The sequence below is a fragment of the Canis lupus genome, chromosome 4 (assembly GCF_003254725.2).
Source record: "Canis lupus dingo isolate Sandy chromosome 4, ASM325472v2, whole genome shotgun sequence".
In the NCBI taxonomy this organism is placed as follows: domain Eukaryota; kingdom Metazoa; phylum Chordata; class Mammalia; order Carnivora; family Canidae; genus Canis; species Canis lupus.
In genome coordinates this window covers 26,675,471-26,694,600 of record NC_064246.1, presented here as the reverse complement: position 1 = coordinate 26,694,600, position 19,130 = coordinate 26,675,471, and the positions used below count along the sequence as shown (strand labels likewise).

The 19,130-nt window shown below is 40.7% G+C and overlaps 1 protein-coding gene across 9 annotated transcripts in view; it reads right to left on the bottom strand.

The window, feature by feature from the left end:
* LRMDA (leucine rich melanocyte differentiation associated) overlaps positions 1 to 19,130 on the bottom strand; it is a 1,023,935-nt gene that overhangs the window by 317,660 nt on the left and 687,145 nt on the right. Inside the window, exon 6 of one of the 9 annotated variants that reach the window (XM_049108826.1) lies at positions 15,016 to 15,143. The exons of the other annotated variants lie outside the window; for them this stretch is intronic. Within the exon in view, the coding sequence (XP_048964783.1) occupies positions 15,018 to 15,143 (126 nt within the window). The 3' untranslated portion in view covers positions 15,016 to 15,017. The remainder of the gene's footprint in view (positions 1 to 15,015; positions 15,144 to 19,130) is intronic. 9 annotated transcript variants of the gene reach the window in all.

The window sequence follows — 19,130 nt, the reverse complement described above, 5'->3', positions numbered from 1 at the left end:
TTACCTGCTCAGCAGGGAGTCTGCTTCTCCCTTCTCCTGCTCTTGCTTTCTCTCTCTCTCCTTGTCTCAAATAAATAAATAAAATCTTTTTAAAAAATTTAAAAAATGACAGCCAAAAACAAACTCCAATCAAAGACTTGCTTAGCTTTGTTAAGAACAGAACCAAAACAGTGATAATTTAATGCAGTGTTATCCCTGGCAACGGCCAGCATGCACTTCTATCTAGGTTTACTCTTTCCTTTATCTTCTGCCACACAGCTAATAGGCCTTTCTTTGTAGAAACAGCTACAGAAACTCTGACATATGTACAACTTCAAGAAACACGCTCATATCTATAACTAAATATTTATGCAACTTAGCCCTAGTTCAGTGACAACCACTTTTGAAAACATTTTATAGGGCATATATAGAAGCCGCACATATTTAAAGAGAGGAGGGTATTTTAATGAGAGATTTTATTTTAAAAAGTCTTTAATTTGCTCTTAGATATGCTACAGCCATTGAGGGTCATAAAGTTCATAAAGTGATCATACATATATTTTTTTTTCCAGGCCTTAAATTTAACCCCACAAACACTGTGCTTGCAGCACTGCAAGTTTGAGCTCTATTTAATCAAATCACAGGTTCATAAATTAGGGAGGCAACACCATTTCTTATCTACTATCAGAAATGGGTATAAAAAGTTCCAAGTCATCCCTACTTTTTTTTTAGAGATTACTGGGAAAAATATTTAAAATTTCCCTCCAAAATAGAATGTCTTCATTTATGACAGTTCACATAAATACTGCTTGGTTGCTTCAATTACATCGAGCCAATGAAATTTTAACTATCACCAAGAAATAAAAAATTCCCAGAAATCACTTATTTGAATCATTTCTAAGATTTTCTAAGATAATCAAGAGGTCTTGCATTCAATAGCTACCATACCTTAAGATGACTAGAATTGAAATAGCCATGGCTTAAGATGAGCAAATTACTTAAACCCAACGTGTTTCATATACAATCTGCCTATAGACTAGTCACAGGCTGTTCAGAGGGCTATTTCTGTCAGTTGGAACAGTTGCAGATTCTCCTCTTGGCCCTTGGTCTTATCATGTGTTAAGCAAGGAAACTGGAAGCTGGGGACAAACTGCAACATCAACTTAGAACTTGTTTTTCTAATAAAGTAAATATTCCTCAAGCTCTGTGGCATATCTAGGTTGAAAGACTCTCGGAGTGGTTCCTAGGAATTTGAATATTTAACAAGTGCCCTAGATGATTCTTTTTTTCTTTTTAAAGGTTTATTTATTTATTTATTCCTAGAGATGCAGAGAGAAAGAGAGGCAGAGACACAGGCAGAGGGAGAAGCAGGTTCCATGCAGAAACCCTGACATGGGACTCGATCCAGGGTCTCCAGGATCACGCCCTGGGCTGCAGGCGGCACTAAACCGCTATGCCACCGGGGCTGCCCTACCCTAGATGATTCTAAAAGAGCACACTAGAATCCAAGAATCAATGAAACAAGTATCTCTCAGTTCTAATATTATTATGAATTCAAATTAATATTATGAATATTAATATTCAAATTAATATTATGAATATCAGTCATGGCTCTGGCGAGGACATCAACCTATTTAAGTCCTGAGGGTGTTTCCTGTGCATAGGATTACACAGTCCCCATCCATACGTATTTTTACTGAAGGGCACACTACATGAGAGAAACACTTTCAGCGCACAGGTTTATAATTCCACTATCTTGGCCAATTTGCTTCCAATATGTTCTTGTGAGTTTTGAACCTGGTGCCACTTCAGGAAGAGGTCCTGCAACCCATGTGCTGTTCAGGACTCATTGGGAGACAGCTCTTGTTAGCCTTTGTGACTTGGAAGTAAGTTGGATAAATAGCTTATATATTAAAAAAAAAAATCTCCTGCTCTTTGAAAGGTAATCAAAAGAGTCATTTTGGCATTTCCATAACTGGCCACTGCATTCCCTTCATGGGATTTAAGAACCCAAACTTAAGTCAGTCTGTCACTAAACAGCTGCTTTCACTGCCTTCCTAAAAGGGCCTTACAGGGTGGTTTCCAAGCCTCAGAAACCTGACATTTAGAAGCAAACACCTGCCTTCCCCCCACTCCCCAACTCACCAGCCACATTCCCCAAGTTGCTTAGCCATTAGCTCAAATACAACTCACTGAGTTCAGTTGATTTAATCTAAGGCCGTCACTGGAATCAGCCTCTTATCAAGGGCTGAGGTGTTTGGGGAAAGGTTAGAAGGAATGAAGTGACAAAGGGTTCAAATATCCTACAGTTGGAGTTGAATAAATGGCCACTCATTTCAAAGCTTCAGATTTCAAAAGAAAACAGCTTAGGGCTAGAGAGGAAAATGGGGCGGGGACACCCAACACCATCCAGGATCTATGTATTCCGTCTGATTTATTTAAATAGAAAGAGACATAAGTGCATTTATGAGAATTGCTTTAGCTTTTGTATTTATCAGTCTCCTCCATCTTACCTCCATTCCCCTTCTGACAGAATCATTAATTTCAGTCAATCAATCATTTAACAAAAACTTGCAGGTGACCTCAACATGCCATATAAGCCACAGAGAACTAGTCACAACAGCAGTCTTCAAATTCCCTTGGAAGGGAAAATTAAGCCTGCTATGTGTGCTTGGGGCAACCTAAGCCGTAAATCTCTCTTTTCTGATCTCTTCATATAGATGAAAGAGCAAAGCCGCTCTGGGTTACATACAACAATTATGTGTTCACCAAACTCAGGGAATCAGCTTTCAGACAGCCCTAATCATTACCAATTAACCACGTCTGCTGACATCCTGTAAGCACTGCCCTCGTGCTGCTGAATACCCGGCCTCCCCTTCAGGCAGCCAGTCTCTTGCATTACAGCATATGTGTTTTAGAAGGCCTATTAATGTTTGTTGACAATTCCAAATAGAGGTCACCTGTTGTCATGGTGCAAAATACCCTCTTTCCCTCTCTGAATGCCAGGCAGGGAGGGCAGCTTTGTTAGAAACACTTCAATGCGTCTCTATATTGCCACCAACATTCAGATCTGATGAAAAGAGATTTAGGGTCTCTCAACTCTTCAGTGGCAATTCCCACCTGCTACCACACACAACCATTTGGGGCTGAAAGGAGTCTCTCCCTTGGAAAATAAACGACAGACTGTGGTCAGGCCCTAGGCCTCGGCAGGAAGGTGTCCAGTCACTGGCAGCCACATTTCAGCAAGAAGGTTTACCATCATCCGAAATGTAAATGTGGAAAGAGAACTTCATTCTACTGGGTGCAGAGTGGCCTTTTTCCATTCAAATAATCCTCCTTTAATCCCTCACCGCTCGGAATGGAGAACTTGCATTTAGGAATTCTGTTGCCAATTTGCACAGAAATCCTTTTCTGTACTTCCAGCATGTTCCTGCTGGGTATGAAAGTGGTGCCATTTCAGTAAGATCCAAGTGGAGACTGGAAAAAAAATGTTTTTTAATTATTTAATTAAATTCAATAATCATTTAATTTGATTTAATTCCTCTAATTTGTGCCCAGGGAAGAAAAACATTACCCTGCAAAATGTCAAATATGAATTGTGAGCATTTGGACCTAGAATTTAAATCCCCTTGAGCTCGTGAGAGTCTCAATAAGAGTGTATTCCCCTTGAGGGGGTAGTTATGCTGTTAAAAGACAAAAGCCCCACAGCGCTTGTGGGAGCTGGCTAAGAAGGAACTGGATGCATGCAGGGTTATTAGTTGTGATGACCAGCCTAAGTTCACTTCAGCCCTTTTGATTTCACCCCTGGAATCATAAAACCCAATGCACTTCCTGTGAAGTGCAGGTACCTTCCCTTTGCAACGGGTCAGAGGTGAGATGGGAAGCACTTACAAGGACCAGACATCAAAAGGAGCCCCACTTTCCTCTCTCTCAGTTGCGAATTATCTGAGAGCATCTTGTGCCCAAGGCCCTGGCTGCCAGACTGTGAGCTGAGGCACCCCACATCACTGCAGCAAACTGAGAGGAGCACTGTGGGTCACTTCAATGAAAACAAATTTAATTTACATCCAAAAGGAATTTTTAAATATTTTGAATTTTTGAGGAAAGTGAAGCAATACTCAACAGCTGTCAAACACCCCACAAACTACTAGCTCAAGGTAGCTCTGACTTTCGTCATTCATTCATGATGCCTTCCTTTTGATTATCTCCTATCTTTGTGAAACTTTTGGCGGTCTCTGTGATAAAAGGCAAGTCCTACATGAAAATCAGTGTGGAACAGGAGATGAGGGTAGCAGTGTCCAATCTGATTCCAAGATTTGAGAAGTTGTGCGGTGCTCAACAGGTGTATATATCCCATTGGCAGTAATTGTGGTTATTTAATAAATCTTTTCTTTCACGTATGTGTATTTTTTTCAAATATGCTTATTTTTCTTTCAAATGACCACACCGTATTAGGACACAAATAAATACCTATTAACTCATCCAAATGTACCTAACTACTTAATAAGTGGAACTCTGCACATATGCACACGCACACACATGCAAGCATGCACGCACTTAGAAATAACACAGAAGTTAATTGAGATACAAAGGGCACCATGAACTGAGAAAGTTTGGTAACCGTCCTTCGCCTCTTGGGTTTGAACACCTTTCCTTTCTTTATTCTTTGTAACAAGCTTCAGTCACAGGATTCTGGCCTTGCAGCCTCTGGAAGCTCCCTCTAAATACAGATAAAGCATACTCCTCCACCCACTCATCCTCCCTGGAGGAGCTTGAAGACAACTTGAAAATGAACACACACATCTACACGTGGCCCACAACTGAGTGCTAAGCCCTGTCCATTTTCTCAGTTGCACGCACACTTTGGAAGTGTTATTCCATCAGGTGAATGTAGGTCACCAAACTTAGACATATTCCATCTGGGATGAAGGGGCTCCTCAAGAGGGAATCAGCCAATTCCAGTCAAGCCATAAGGAAATAGAGACCCATCACCTTGAGCTGCAATATTGCCACCATCACCACAGGAAGGGTTTAATAAAGATCCATTTCTCTGGTGGTGTTTTTCTCACCAACACCTCATTACCCCTGGATCCTGGCCAGTCCTCGACCTACTTTCATTGAGTAGAGGACAGAAACAAATTACCAGGCTTTTCAAGAAACAAAACGCACAGTAAATAAATTTTCTTAAACTACAGAGTGCTATCATAACCCAAGCCAGGAGAGGAAGCAATCTAATTTCAATCTGTGATCAGAACCAAACACAAGAATCGATGCATCAGCTCCTTTGCAGCAAGGCGAAGGGGTTTCCGGCTGACCTTTGAATCTCTGCCCAGGAAATGAAAGCAGGAGACTGGCAGATAACTTGATGGGAAAACCAGGGAGTGCAATAGAAAGCCAGACAGGTTGTAATAACACCTGAGAGTTACCCAGGGTCTCTGGCAGGGTCCTGCTTGCCGCCAAAAACTGCTGCTACCTCAATTGCCATTAACCACTTCTAATGCTGCAATGAATCACCCTAGGTGCCTGGAAACTAGGAAAATGACACCCTCATTTTCTTGCAAATGTAGATTGCAATCCCCAAGACGGAAATAAGGAAAATTGAATGCCCTTCACTAGGCTGCTAAAAATGAAGGGAGTTTCAAGACTTCAGTGATGATCCTTCCCGGGCCAAAATGGTCTCCTGACCTCACCCCACAGTCATCCAGAGGATGCACAATTAAAATCTGCCGCCCATACAGTCTCCTGGCAGGTTTATGCCCCATTTTCCTTCTTTACTCATGGTCCTATCCCAGCCACCAGACTGAAATAATGTTAATTGAACCCAAGCACACGGAACAAGGCATATTCCCAGAATTACTTGATTTGATCTTAATAACTCCATGAGGTATGGGGGTACTCCCCATTTTACTGATGAGGAAATTGAAGCTCAAAATGGTTATGGGATGTGCTCAACACTACATAGCTGGTTGACTTGCATAGTTAGAAATGAAATCCACTGAGTCTAGTCCCTTTTCCTCTATCGCCCTAATTATTCAGAGGAATTGTCCTGGTCCCTGCCATGATGAGGAAAGGAACAATGGACCACTGGCTTATGGAGTGTCTTTAGGTAAATTTTAAAAACGTATCTCTTACAGGACTCATTTGATACGTGGGAAAATGTTTTTGGTGTATTTAATATAAAATGATTTTGTGAGAACAAGACACTGCCGTGTGCCTGGGGATCATCATTGTAAATGCACAAATCTAGCATCTATCTATCTATGATATAGACAGTGTCCTTTTAGATGTGGCACCACCATGCAGAGCACATCCTGCTCTATCTTCTTTCATGACTCTGGATGTTCCAGGCTTAAGAGAAGGGATTACTGGATATCTAATCGTCTGGGAGAGGCTGGAAGAATAGGAAATACACAGTCTTGGCCATGATGAGTCATCAGTTAATAAGCTTTGAATCAAATGGAACCCAAATCCCTAACTTCCAAGGAATTCAAAATATATAAGCAGTAAAAATGCTTTTTAAAGAATGATTATAAAGGCCAAATGGTGATCAACAGGACACAGCTTCCATTCAGTGAGCCGAGACTCAATTTAATAGAGTGAAGATCATAAAACCAAGACAGCCTCCTCAACTAGTGGCTTGAGCTAGAAAACACAGGCCATGATAGCAGGGACCAAGCTTGTCTTGTTCACTGCTCTGTCCTCATTCGACATGTTACTCACAGAGCCCTGAAGGGAAAGGCTACTCTTGACAGAAGCTCAATGCTACTCCTCCACCTTTTTCCAGAACATTGGTGTTGCCCCTGGGGCAGGGGCTAATCTGCCAGCTTCTTGAGGCTCCAAGGCTAAACAGAGAACTTTTGCCTTCTAGGACCCATATCTTCCACATTGCTCTGAGTGGCACATTCAGGAAATAAATAAAAAATAAACAAACTGTCCGAGATCCCAGGATTAACATTCCACACCTCGGGCTAAATGGTAGTGCCATCTTATCAGGCTCAGTCTGGAATGCGTAAATGGAAAAAAAAAAATCCCACCAGCTAATGGCTGTATTAAGGAGTTCTATTTAATCAAATGTTGCATTATCTGGAGTTATTTTTAACAGATGCACATTGGATTAATAAAAACTACACAAAACTTGAGATTAAACAAGAGGTTTTGCTAAGTTGACAGTAAGGCCCACTTTAATACAAAGTCATATTAAACAGAAGCCTTTGATATTAGTGAAACCCATAGAATCCCAAATTTCTGGCAGTCGAACAGCAGCAAGCCATACTTTATTGTTGAATTCCTTTTTTTTTTAAATGTACTTTGAGCAAATTGTGTACTTAGAAAATTAATTGGAAACATAGCTTTGTTTCTTACCAGACCCACTTCAAAACATCTGAAAGATGCCTGGAAAACAATGTGCCCGTCGTCCAGCCTGAGTCCCCAACAGAAGGACAAAAGGACACTGAGACTTGCACATATATCTGGCATAATATGCTAAGAATCTACAGGTATTCACTATGGTTCATAGAAGGCAGGAGAAAATGTTTTCTTATAGGCCAGGAGGAACTCTTTAGAGTCATAATAACAGTAAGTGTGTAGAGCTTTGCAGCATATGAAATATTTTCAAACCACCATTTTGTCTGGTCCTTAGAATCTCTTTGAGTAGACACACAAAGTACCATGATTCACATTTTTAGACACAAATTTCAGTGGCTTCCCCAACATCTCCTATATTTTAGTCCCATCCCTCATGGGAAGCTTGGCCACAAAGCCTTTTGAATTTCAGTACAAAACCTGAGAGAGCAGGCTAGCATTTGGATGCACAAGACAGGCTGCAACCATCCCCGTATAGTAACTCATCACCGACCATTATCTATTTTGTGCATAAAGAGTCACATTCAAACCAGAAAGGCTATTTTTTGAATATACAAGATATATAAAGTCAATGTCTTAAAGGAGTCTATGTAATCCATTATCTTATCATGACTGTATTACAGTTACACAAAAGTTCCTTTCTAATCTCCTAAGAGAACATTTAACACATTGCCATTTTACTACTGCCAAGCCTGGAAAAGTTTTGATTCAGCATTTGCAACCCATCTCTTATGACAACTTGCCAATATGTAGATTAGATCCAATAATTAACGGGATTCAGAAAGTGCACATCATTCAATTTCAGCCAATTAAATGAGCACCATCCATCATTAACTCTTTCTTATTTGGGTCATTAGTACACATACTGGGAGCTGAAAAGGAGGTACCCAGTGGGAACATTGAGGGAGGGAGGGAATAGGTTCATATCTCGAGAACTGCAATGCATTTACTAGAGAAGTGGCCATTGGAGTGTATTTAGGAGTGGGACAGTGTGAGCTCCGCACCCAGACCCCACCCCCTGGCAGCTCTACTCTTCTTCCACAACTCCTCACAGAACTTTATTTTTTCTGCCCCATTTTCCTATACTTTCTAAACACTTCTGCAAATGCTACAGGGCAAGGCAGGAGATGTCATTTTGTTCTAACAGAACAGTTGCTGTGTCTGATACAGTCTCTCCTCTTTCATTGAGTGAAATTGGTCATCTCTCACCTCAACTCCCATTAATGGGACCAAGGAAGCAAGTTCTAGTGCTTTAGTCCAAAGGAGAGTTGACTAGTATTTTATTTTATTTTTTTGACTAGTATTTTAAAGTGCAATTTGATTCTTTATTCAAACAAAAAATTCATAAATGTAGCATATTTAGATCCCCTTCTGCACCTACCTGGACCTTTGTCCATTCATGGCCACCATGGGCATTTATAAATACGTGGTCTATCTCACTCTTCTGAGCTATCACCAGGGTCCTTTGTGTGAGGCTGATTTAAGTTTTCGGTATTTAAAAATGAAATATGGATGCAAATAAATGATGTTTTCCTTTGAAATTTAGAGAGGTCTTTTTTCTCTCAAAAGGTGGGTCAAAGTGCCTTGGGTTAATCTTGCCAGCTGACTAGTGTAAATGTCTAGGCCTCTCCACTTCTGATAATCATTGTAAATATCTCATTAACCACATTGCAATCCGTTTGAAATATTATTATTATTTTTGAAGGAGTCATGGAAAAAAAATCTGGATAATGCCAGCCTGTCATGGCCTTTGCTTGTTGGGAGCAAATTGCTATCACAATAACAATTTCTGTACTTTCAAAAAATTAGTGCCATTTGAGCTGATGTAAAAGTGAAGCACATGACTGGAGTGATGGCAAATTTGCTTTTTTGTAAATAAAGTTGAGGGGCTTTCTACCTAAATTCAAAGCATCCAAGAGAAAAATGAGAGAGGATTCCTGCCCAGAAATGGGCACACTGTCCTCTTTTGGGTCCATGCTATACTCTGGTCCCTTTAAACCCGCCCAGAATTTGGGCCATGCGTTCTGATGTCTGACTAGGAGGCAGGTGGTGCCTCACTGCCCCAGCTGATGTGTTTTGTAACTGGCTTGTCCTTGTCTCAATTCCATTGACTAAGCTTGATGCTGATCATCGTTCTCTTCTGGGACCACCACATCCCACCTCCTTTTCCAGTCTCTCCTACCCAGTCTTCACCCTTGAGAGTATGTGAAGTACACTCTTAACTTTGCCTTCCTTCCACCGTTCCTTGCTGTTTTGATTAACACAAGAGCCCACAAAGCTCTCTTAGGGAGATTTGTCCTTTTCTTTTCTGGCCCATCAGACATTTTCCCAGGACACCCTCTACAGTGTGCCAGCTTAATACTATAAAATCTGGCAGAGATAAAAGAACCTGAAACCAGGATTCTCCATGAGACAATATAGGCTACAACACAGACAATATGTTTTTCAGCTTCTTCATATTGGTCACTAGCAATGATAGTCCAGCTACAATTCAGTCATTGGTGCTTACTGGATGTCTATCGGGTGCTAAGCACTTAAAATACAGTGTTTTATTTACTTCTCAGAACAAGTCTGAGGAAGGTATTGATAGACTCACTTGGTAGCTGAGAAAATGGGCTTTGAGAGGTTAAGTGTCTTCCACATTCTACCAAGGGGCATAAAAAGTGCTGCGTAGAAAGCTGAGGTTTCATTTCTGCCATCCTAAGATGCAGCCTCATCTAATAAAAGTGACAAAGGGCTTCCAAGTCTCAAGTAGGAAGCTAATCTAATTTTTTGATTCTCAATTTCTCAACCACTGGTACCACTACCTAGCTTAGTCCCAAAGGTCTTCAACAAATGAGAAGAACCTGGTAGGCTTTCAGTTAAGATAACTTCATCTGTTTCTACAAATTCCCACTCCCCTGTTGTTCAAACACAGTAGGCACTCAATAAATAGCTCTGATTTATTGGCTATTTCCATTTGCAGTAAAGATTAAAAGGAGTTCCTTATCTCTGGCTTCTAGCCTGATCCCAGGTCCTGGATCCTGGTACTTGTGGGCACACAGACTCTCCTCTCATCCCCAACATAAACAGTCTCCAAGGATAGACATTTCATAGCTTCTCCAAATAAGTTTACTCCTCCAGTTCAGATTTACAAGCCAACAAGTAAAACCCAAGGTCAGGAGGGGGAGTCAGAAATGTGTCAATGTTTTCTCATTTTCATGAGCAACTCAGATGGGACAACCTATGGTTAGAAAAACAAACATTATTGATGCCTTCAAGAGGAAATTAGGAAATACTGAGGATGAGTTAAACACCCTAAAGCCAATGGAGATCCTGTGACAAAGCATAAACAAAGCAAGTGACAAAATCAGTTCCCTTAGAGCAGGTACTGAATAACTCAGTGAGGATGAGCCTAAGGCTTTAGGTCATACATCACTAACCTGGAAGAGGTAAGTGGGTCCTTGAGAAACGTATACAGAAAGGGAGAAGAGATTGTGCTCTCCTAAACTTGGGAACAACTTCCTCTACTGGGCCAGGAACCAGCTTCCACCCTAGAGAGAAGAATAACTGGGAACAGTGAAGAACCAAAGGAGAAGATATTTCAAGGGGACTAACAATGACATTCTTAGGGGAAACTAAAGAGAACTTGAGACAGGACCCAGCCCATGTAATGATTCGACTTGTCAGTGTTATCCCTGAGACCTCTCAGGGTCCTGACATACATGGCCTGTCACCCATGCTTTACCCCAGAACTCAGAGGCAGGAAATTCCAGTATAGGTCTATGAGGCCAGGGAAAGATTTCTGGAAGAAAAAGGTTCAAGCCTCAGAGATTTCAATTAACATATGGCAATCTGACAAGTTAGAGCTCAGAATCTAGGCCTTTGAGGATATCCAAGTAAGTGAGGCAGAGAGAGTAAGGCATGCCATGCCAGTCTGGGGCTCAGGGTTTCCAGTGCCTTGGATGCTCTTCTTAATGGCCCTTAACTCTCAGAACTAACTATAAAGGTCTCTTTGAGAGGTTCCCTATCACCTCTTGGTGGGACTTGGCCCCTTCTAAGGCCTGGTCTCTGCTGGTCTTGTAAGAGTCTTTCAAACCTGGGAATGATTTGCCCCCTTTAGACTAATAGTAGGTACCTCAGCCATGGGTGCCACTTTCCCCCTCCCCCCCTTTTTTTTTTCTATCCCTGGGTTTACCTAAGAACAAATCAATACATCTCTAGTTTTAGCCTAAAAAATGTCCACAGAGCACACCCTCCTTTCACAGCAACTCCTTCTCTGAGCCCTATCACAGCTAAGGCCTATGACCCCCAGGGCCACGGTAGACCCAGAATAATGAATTGTTCAGCAGATAACATACTTTGACCAGAGACTGACACATTAAGTGTCTGCTTTCATCCCATTCCCTTCTATATTCGATGTGGACTCTTGGGGATTGTGGTGGGAAACTTGCTGATTAACTTTAACTTTGAAAAAAAAATATTCCGAGCATAGAAATCCCTTTGAACATATTTTTGGATTGGACAGTCCCTTCCTCCAAGGCCGCAGACTCTCTAGTCTTTTAACTATTCCAGGCCCTTACCGAAGGCAGATCAATACCTGCCTCACATTGAGTCAAACATGTTCTCCTAAGACTCCATGGATCTTAGCCACACTGTCAGCCTACACAGAATAAATCTCCTCACACTTTGGTGTGGCAGCTCCACAAATATTTGAAGATGGTTTCCAAGACCTCCTGATGCATTTTCTTCCTTACTGCCTGAACAGCTCAGGTTCTCCAAAAAGACCACATGTGACTCCTGATCATCCATCCCAGTCGTCCTGCATTATAAAAGGCAGCGTATCCCTACCTTTTAACCATCTTTTGCAGATGAGAACAAGGTATTCTAGTTATAGAATTACCCACCAACCAGCTGTAGAGCTTCTCCTGTCCTCAGCTTTCTCATCTGCCCATTATGAGAATTAGGCCAGTTACTTGCTTCACTAAAGCCCCTTCAAGGTCTAAGGCTTTGTAATCCAAGTTCTGGAGAACAGAGAGAACAATGTCTTCTCTACTCCCCTACTCATTTCTCTTTGACGGCACTCTATTCTCTACATGCAACTGAAGGTTACAGAAACATTTTATTTTAATCAGTCACCAACTCCATTCTCCATCAGTAAATAGCAGTCTGGGCTTAAATGTAAAATGAAAGAGTGAGGTTGGGGACATAAAAGCTGGTTTCAATGAAGTCCTCAATCAACAGCTCTTAAAGGTCTAATGAAACAACCAGAAATTCTTCAGTGCCTCTTGGAGCTGTGTGCGGGAAGTTTGGTCTGGTTTCCAACAAAACTAGTGAACACCATCCCAGGGCTCATTATGCCTAGGAACATATTCCTAAAGTACTTGCTGCCTGCAGAAAATATCACAGAGTCCTGGAATGAGGGATTTCCTCTGAGAGGTGTCACTGGGCATTTCTCAAAGATGAGACAAGCCTCAAGGAACAAGCTGCCACTTGAATAAGCTGCTTTTCTGGATACAATTGTGATGACAGCTGCAATGCCAAGTTGCCACAGAGGGAAATATTGTTTTGTTCTTCTGGTGGGCCAGATCCTTTGAAGTGAGCAAGATGATCCCATGAGGTTTACTAAGCAAAGCTGGCCTTAGGCAAAATTGTCAAGTAAGGAACGTTTCTTTACTACACTCCTACCCCCACTCCTTGAGTTCACAGGACCCAATTCTTCCCACTACCATCCTGCACTCTCTGCAATCTCCCTTGTCAGCTAATGGCTCCTCTTCCCCTCTCCTCTTGAAATTCATCTTTCCTGTGCCCATTGCCATCCACTTCCAAAACACTGCTCTAATCTAATGATTTACCTCACATTTAAGTGCTAATGGATGAAAATTCCCCAGGATTCACTTACCCAATTATAGCTGGGTACTGTGTTAGTGGACATAATGGGGACACTGCTGGAAAATTAAGGGCCACAGAAACCAGTGTGTGTGAAAATCCATTCCAGGAAGCCTTCCTGACTGACCCCTACATATCCCAATTCACTCGAATGTAGTCAAGAAGTCCTCTCCATGTCCGTTTAGCTTACCACAAAGTCTTCTATAAGGCACATTGCTCACTCAGATTCACTGAGAATTCAAGTGAATGCCTGCTTATATTTCCAAGATAGGACCCTTGAGGGCTATGAAAATAGCACTGCAAGGACCACTCACTTTGTGATACTGTTCCTCTGGGGAACAGATAGACATTTCATTCAGAAATCTCTATTACATTTGGTAACAAAAAATATTTATAAAAGCATCTGGGTGCTGCTATTGGACCAGCACCCTTTGGTTAGAGACAGACAGCATGTGACAGCCAGCCAAAGTGGGTTAAGCAAGGTGCAAAAGTGAAGGTTGCAGAATGCCAATGGAGAGGCTAGATAAGACAGGAATTCAATGCCAGTTCTATCACCATCTGACCAACTTACTGAATTTTGGTTTCCTCATCTGAAAAATGGACATATTATCTACATCAAATAGTTTGCGTGAAGATAAAATCAAATTAGCACACATTCACCAAATGCCGGTTCCCTTTCCTTATCTCCCCACCCTCACTGATGTAGGACTTATTACTTATGAAAGTGACCACTCAATTATTTTTATATTTGCAAAAGAGGGAAAAGGGTTACTAATCTATCCAATATATTAAATAAGACAATAGGAACAATTTTAAACCTATGTAGAAAAACAAGCAATTTTCAAATAGTTGAGCATCTATTTACTACAATTGGTAAACTACTTAATTTTCCATTAAAGCAAGAACTTGGAAAGATATTTGACAAAATTGTGTTAGCTTCCTTTGAATTACTGCCTTTACCATTACTGAGACTAATACAATTATATTTCTTTTCAAGTAATCTATAATTAAGAGGATTTTTTTAAACCAATTCAGACTGGTTTACCCACAATTAATTGAAAATAGTTAGCTTTTCCTGTAGTATTTCAAAGCAAGAGATTGGATATAAAAACTAAAACCTTTGCTAAATTGGTCTTGGCAAGCTCTTTTCCAGAATTTGAAATGCTGGTGTGTGATATATACTTCCAAGGTTATGGCTGTTGCTAGGAAAGGGTCTTGGTAGGCAGAGAAATTCTTCTCCAATTAAAAAGGATGCCACCAAGATGGGCGCACTGTATGACTGCAAAGACTCCAATGATAAGCAGCTTCATTCATAAACTTCACCAGGCTGTGCTTTTTTTCCCCTTGACCTCCCAGAGTTCAATAAAAAACAATACGCTTTTGGGTGTTCAGGCCCTGTGCTATGGAAGATCCTATTGGAAAATCAGCCTCAATGTGTGTAAACTAGGCTGTTGGAGGTCTGAAGTGCTGCCACTAATTGGTTGGTGCTGGAGGAAACATGTATTATGTGAATTACTGAGAAAAAGATGCTTTTGTAGTACTTTGACACGATTACACAGTATCCATAATTCCTCTTGGGTTAGTCAACCCCAGCAACTTATTATTTTAAGAGAAGCTGTCCTGTGATTTTATCTGTGGCTGTCCCTTCTGTGTGCACACGGGTGCATGCCAGTGTGTGCCCCCAAGCAGTGCCAGGTCCTAAGCAGTTCCACACAACTTCTGTAGTGGAAGCTGCCCTTCCACTGTAATCCATTTTCATTAGCACCCTTTGATCTCATCCCTTCTTGGTACACAGCACTTCATCACCTTTATTTTCCATCGTAATTGCATGTGAAAGATTTCCCTTTTGATAGACTCTGGATGCGAAGCTGGTACAGAAGAGAGTGTTGAAAAGTGTCATGTGACCTGCCGGCTGTAGAAGGAAGCCCATACACCTGTGGAAGACAAACAATTTTTCAGAGATATGACATATCTATCATCTGTCCACAGGATATGAGCTGTTCTGTCTGCTTAATAGCAAGAGGCTATGAATGGCAAAATAGGAAGTGCTGAAAGAAATCGGTAGCACACAGCACACCGTCTGGCAGGCCTTCCCAGGCCCAGTCGGGTGGAAATCTGCACAGTGCTTGTCACTGTGGCAGGCAGAGCTGCTAGCTGTAGCCCTGTTTCTGTTCCCTGTCACACTGTCATTCAGGTGCCATCACCTGCTGACAGGGCCACACTGTTCTCAATGATAGCCCAGGTCTCTCTATTCACACCACATCCCATGACCGTTGAGAAAGATCCGACACCAACTAGACGTGTCTCAAACAAAATATCCCCATCTCCGAGATAGATTGTTGTCAGAGCCTGCCCTGCTCTGGCCCCCCAAGGCTTGATTTCTCCAGGTGCAGCTTTTTCACCTCTCCCTTTTCAGTCAGGGCCAGGCAAGTCTGTTTTCAGCTGGAGGCTGAGCATACGTGAGGGTTCCATGACTCTGTTACCTGTTGTCCTTACCCTAATTTGTAAGTCTTTCCTGCCAGGATCTCAAAGCTTTAGCTGGCTTGTCAACAACAATAGTGACCACGTCAGTGACAGAAGAAACAATACAAGCTTTCAGAATAATAGCTAATGCTGATGGAACCTTCTGTGTGCTGGGCACTGTTCTAAGAGTTATCATGTATTAAATGAAAGGGCCTACCCCCCCAACACCTCTTGGAGGTAGGTGATACTTTTGGTCTATTTCATGGACTAGGAAACCAGGCAAGGGCCCACAAAGAGAAATAGAACAGGGCTGGCTTCAGATTCCTAGCTATCTTTGCCCATAGCCATAACTCAAAGCCATCACGGTAAACCAGCACCATAAGCATATATACTGTGTGCTTGCTCCATGCCAAGTGGCCTCCATATTTCACTCCTGAGCCTCAGCACAATTTTAATCCTGGCAATATCTCTAAGATTCAGAGATATTAACCAATTTGTTCAATAAATGGCAGGGCCTAGATTTGAAGCAAGGCCTCTGCAACTCTAGAATCCATGCTCTTTCCACTAGTAGCACGTCTCACATCTTGCTGAAGGCTGATGGATCCTAGATCATTGTTATCATACCACCCTATGGTTTACAAGTTTGAGGTCATGAGAACAGGTACATTCTGCTTAGACCATTAGCAGGTCCTCAAAGACTTGAGGCCCTTCTTTTTCTATCACAGTGAGAAAGAAACCTTGGTGCACTACAAGCATGAGAATAAGATGAAGAATAATGTCCTCCTTTTACTCAAAAATCCCTAGCCACCTTTAGAATGTTAAAACAACTTTGCATTCTGAGAATTAACTCCATTTGGTCATTCTTGCTACAGATTGCTGGATTTGATTTGTAAAAATCTTTGAAGAGTTTTTATATCTTTGTTCATGAGGGTCTAGTGTTTTATTTTTCTCATAATTAGTTTATTCTGGGTTTGGTATCAGAATAATGCTAATTATTAATGCATAAATAGGAAAGTGTTTGCTCTTCTTCAATTTTTTAGAAAAGTTTGTGAGGAATTGGCATTAGATGATGATGATGATGATGATGATGATGATGATGATGATGATTATATGTTTTATGGAATTTGCCAGTAAAGCCATACTTTAATCTGGAGGTATTTTTACAAGTTTAACTATAAATTCAATTAAAAAAATAAATATATGGCTGTTGAGCTTATTTCTTTCTTCTTGAGAGTGCTTTGGTAGTTTGTGTCTTTCAAGGAAGTTATACACTTAATTCAAGTTGTCAAATTTACTGGTATAAACTTGTTCATAATCTTTCCTTGTTACATTTTTAACATCAGTGACATTTCCTTGTCCATTTCTGATAATGGTAATTTGTGCCTTCTTTCTTATTTTCCTGATTAGTATGGCTAGATGTTTATTGATTTTATTAATCTTCTATGAAGACAAGATTTTCTTTTCATTGATTTTTCTTTTGCTTTTCTGTTTTCTATTTCATTGATTTCTGCTTGTACCTTTATTATACTCTTTCTTCTGATAACTTTAGAACCCTAATTATGGCCATATTTGCTTGAAGATGGTTTTTCTGCTCATTTTCTTCAGTGATTTTCCTTTCTGTGTTTCATTTTGAAGAGTTTCTATTGGTAAAACATCAAGTTATTGTCTAACCTGCTGCTAATCTCACCCAGTGTATTTTTCATCTAGATGTGGCATTTTTCATCTCAAGAAGTTTGCTTTAGATCTTATTCCTTATATGTCTCTTCCTAACATGCTTCTGCTTTACTTTATCTCCTTAAGCATAAATAATATAGTTATAATATCTATTTTAATACCTTTGTTTGCTAATTATGTCCTCTGTGTTTGTTCTGACTGGTAGAATTTTCTTCTCATTATGGGTTATGTTTCCCATATTTCATTGGATACCAGACATTATGAAGTTAACCTTGCTGGGAGCTGGATATTTTTGTATTTATTTAAATATTGTTGAGCTTTGCTTCCCCCCACACCCCTGCACCCAGGACAAAGTTGCTTATAAATAGTCTGGTCTTTTTGAAGACTGCTTTTTAGTTTTGATTGGCAGAACCAGAGCAGTTTCTAATTTTGCCCTACTGCTGAGGCAAGCACCCTACTGGTTACTTTATATATTATTTTTTATACTCCAGCTATTGGGAAAAACTCTACTTTGGGTCCTGTGTGAGCTCCAAAGGTGGCTCTGTCTGATCTTTTCCAGTGTTTCTTTTCCCAGCTTCCAGTAATTTCCTCATGCTGTTCTCTGAGGAGAGGGGAGGAATCCTTTATAAAGGTCCCCAGAATTTTTTATTGGTGCAACTCTCTTCTCTCCATCAACACTTTTTGGTATGCTTCTCTGAGGACTCTAGTAACTTTGGGCTTCCCTAACTCTCAGCAGTGTCTCTCAACTGAGGGAGATCAGCAAACTTTTTTTCAGTCGGCTGTCTCTGTGCTCCTGCCCAGATCTACTCTCTAGAGAGCTGGCTGGGGCAATTATAAGGTTTACCCTGATCTCTTTCTCTTGGAGATCTACATCCTGTGCTGCCAATTTTCCAATGTGTGCAAATTATCATTTCATATATAATGCCCAGTTTTTAAAACTCTACAGGGTAAGAGGGTACAGTTCCAGTTAGTGTTTCAAGGCCAACCAATACAAGTCCCTCTGCCCAATTTTTATGATATACTTATGAAGGAGACTTTAGCTTCATGCTCTAAGGGACCATATCTCCTTGAAGGATCACACATCGCCTGTAGGACTTATTCTTGTGGTTATATTTCAAATTTTTCTCCTTCCTTTTTTCTACTCACTGACTATTTTGAAATTGAAAGCCGCAGCAATGGTAGTGGAGGAAATGATCACACCAATGAGTTTGGCAAGCCTCCTATTAACTTCAGCATAACTACTTTCTGGAAGCATGAGGAGGAAGGACTCATTTCTTTTCCTTCTCGAAAGGCCCAAAGATAATGTTACCTAAAGGCAAGTACAACATGAAAATCATGCTTCTGTAAATATTAATCCCTTATCAAATATGTGGTTTGCAAATATTTTCTTCCATTCTATAGATTCCCTTTTCATTTTGTTGATTGCTTCTTTTGCTGTCAGAAGATTATAGTAGTTCAATATAGTCCCACTTATTTATTTTTGCTTTGGTTGTTTGCACTTTTGGTATCATATCTGAACATTTGTTGAAAAACCAATGTCAAAGAGCTTATTCCCTATGTTTTCTTCTAGAAATTTTGCAGTTTCAGTACACATGATTAAGTCTTTAATCCACTTTGATTTAATTTCAGTGAGTGGGATAAGACAGGGGTCCATACTCATTTTTCTGCATGTGGTTATCCCATTTTCCTAGGACCATTTGTTGAATAGACTATCCTTTCCCCATTAGGTATTCTTGGCTCCCTTATCAAATACTAGTTGACTATATAAAAGGGAATTTATTTTT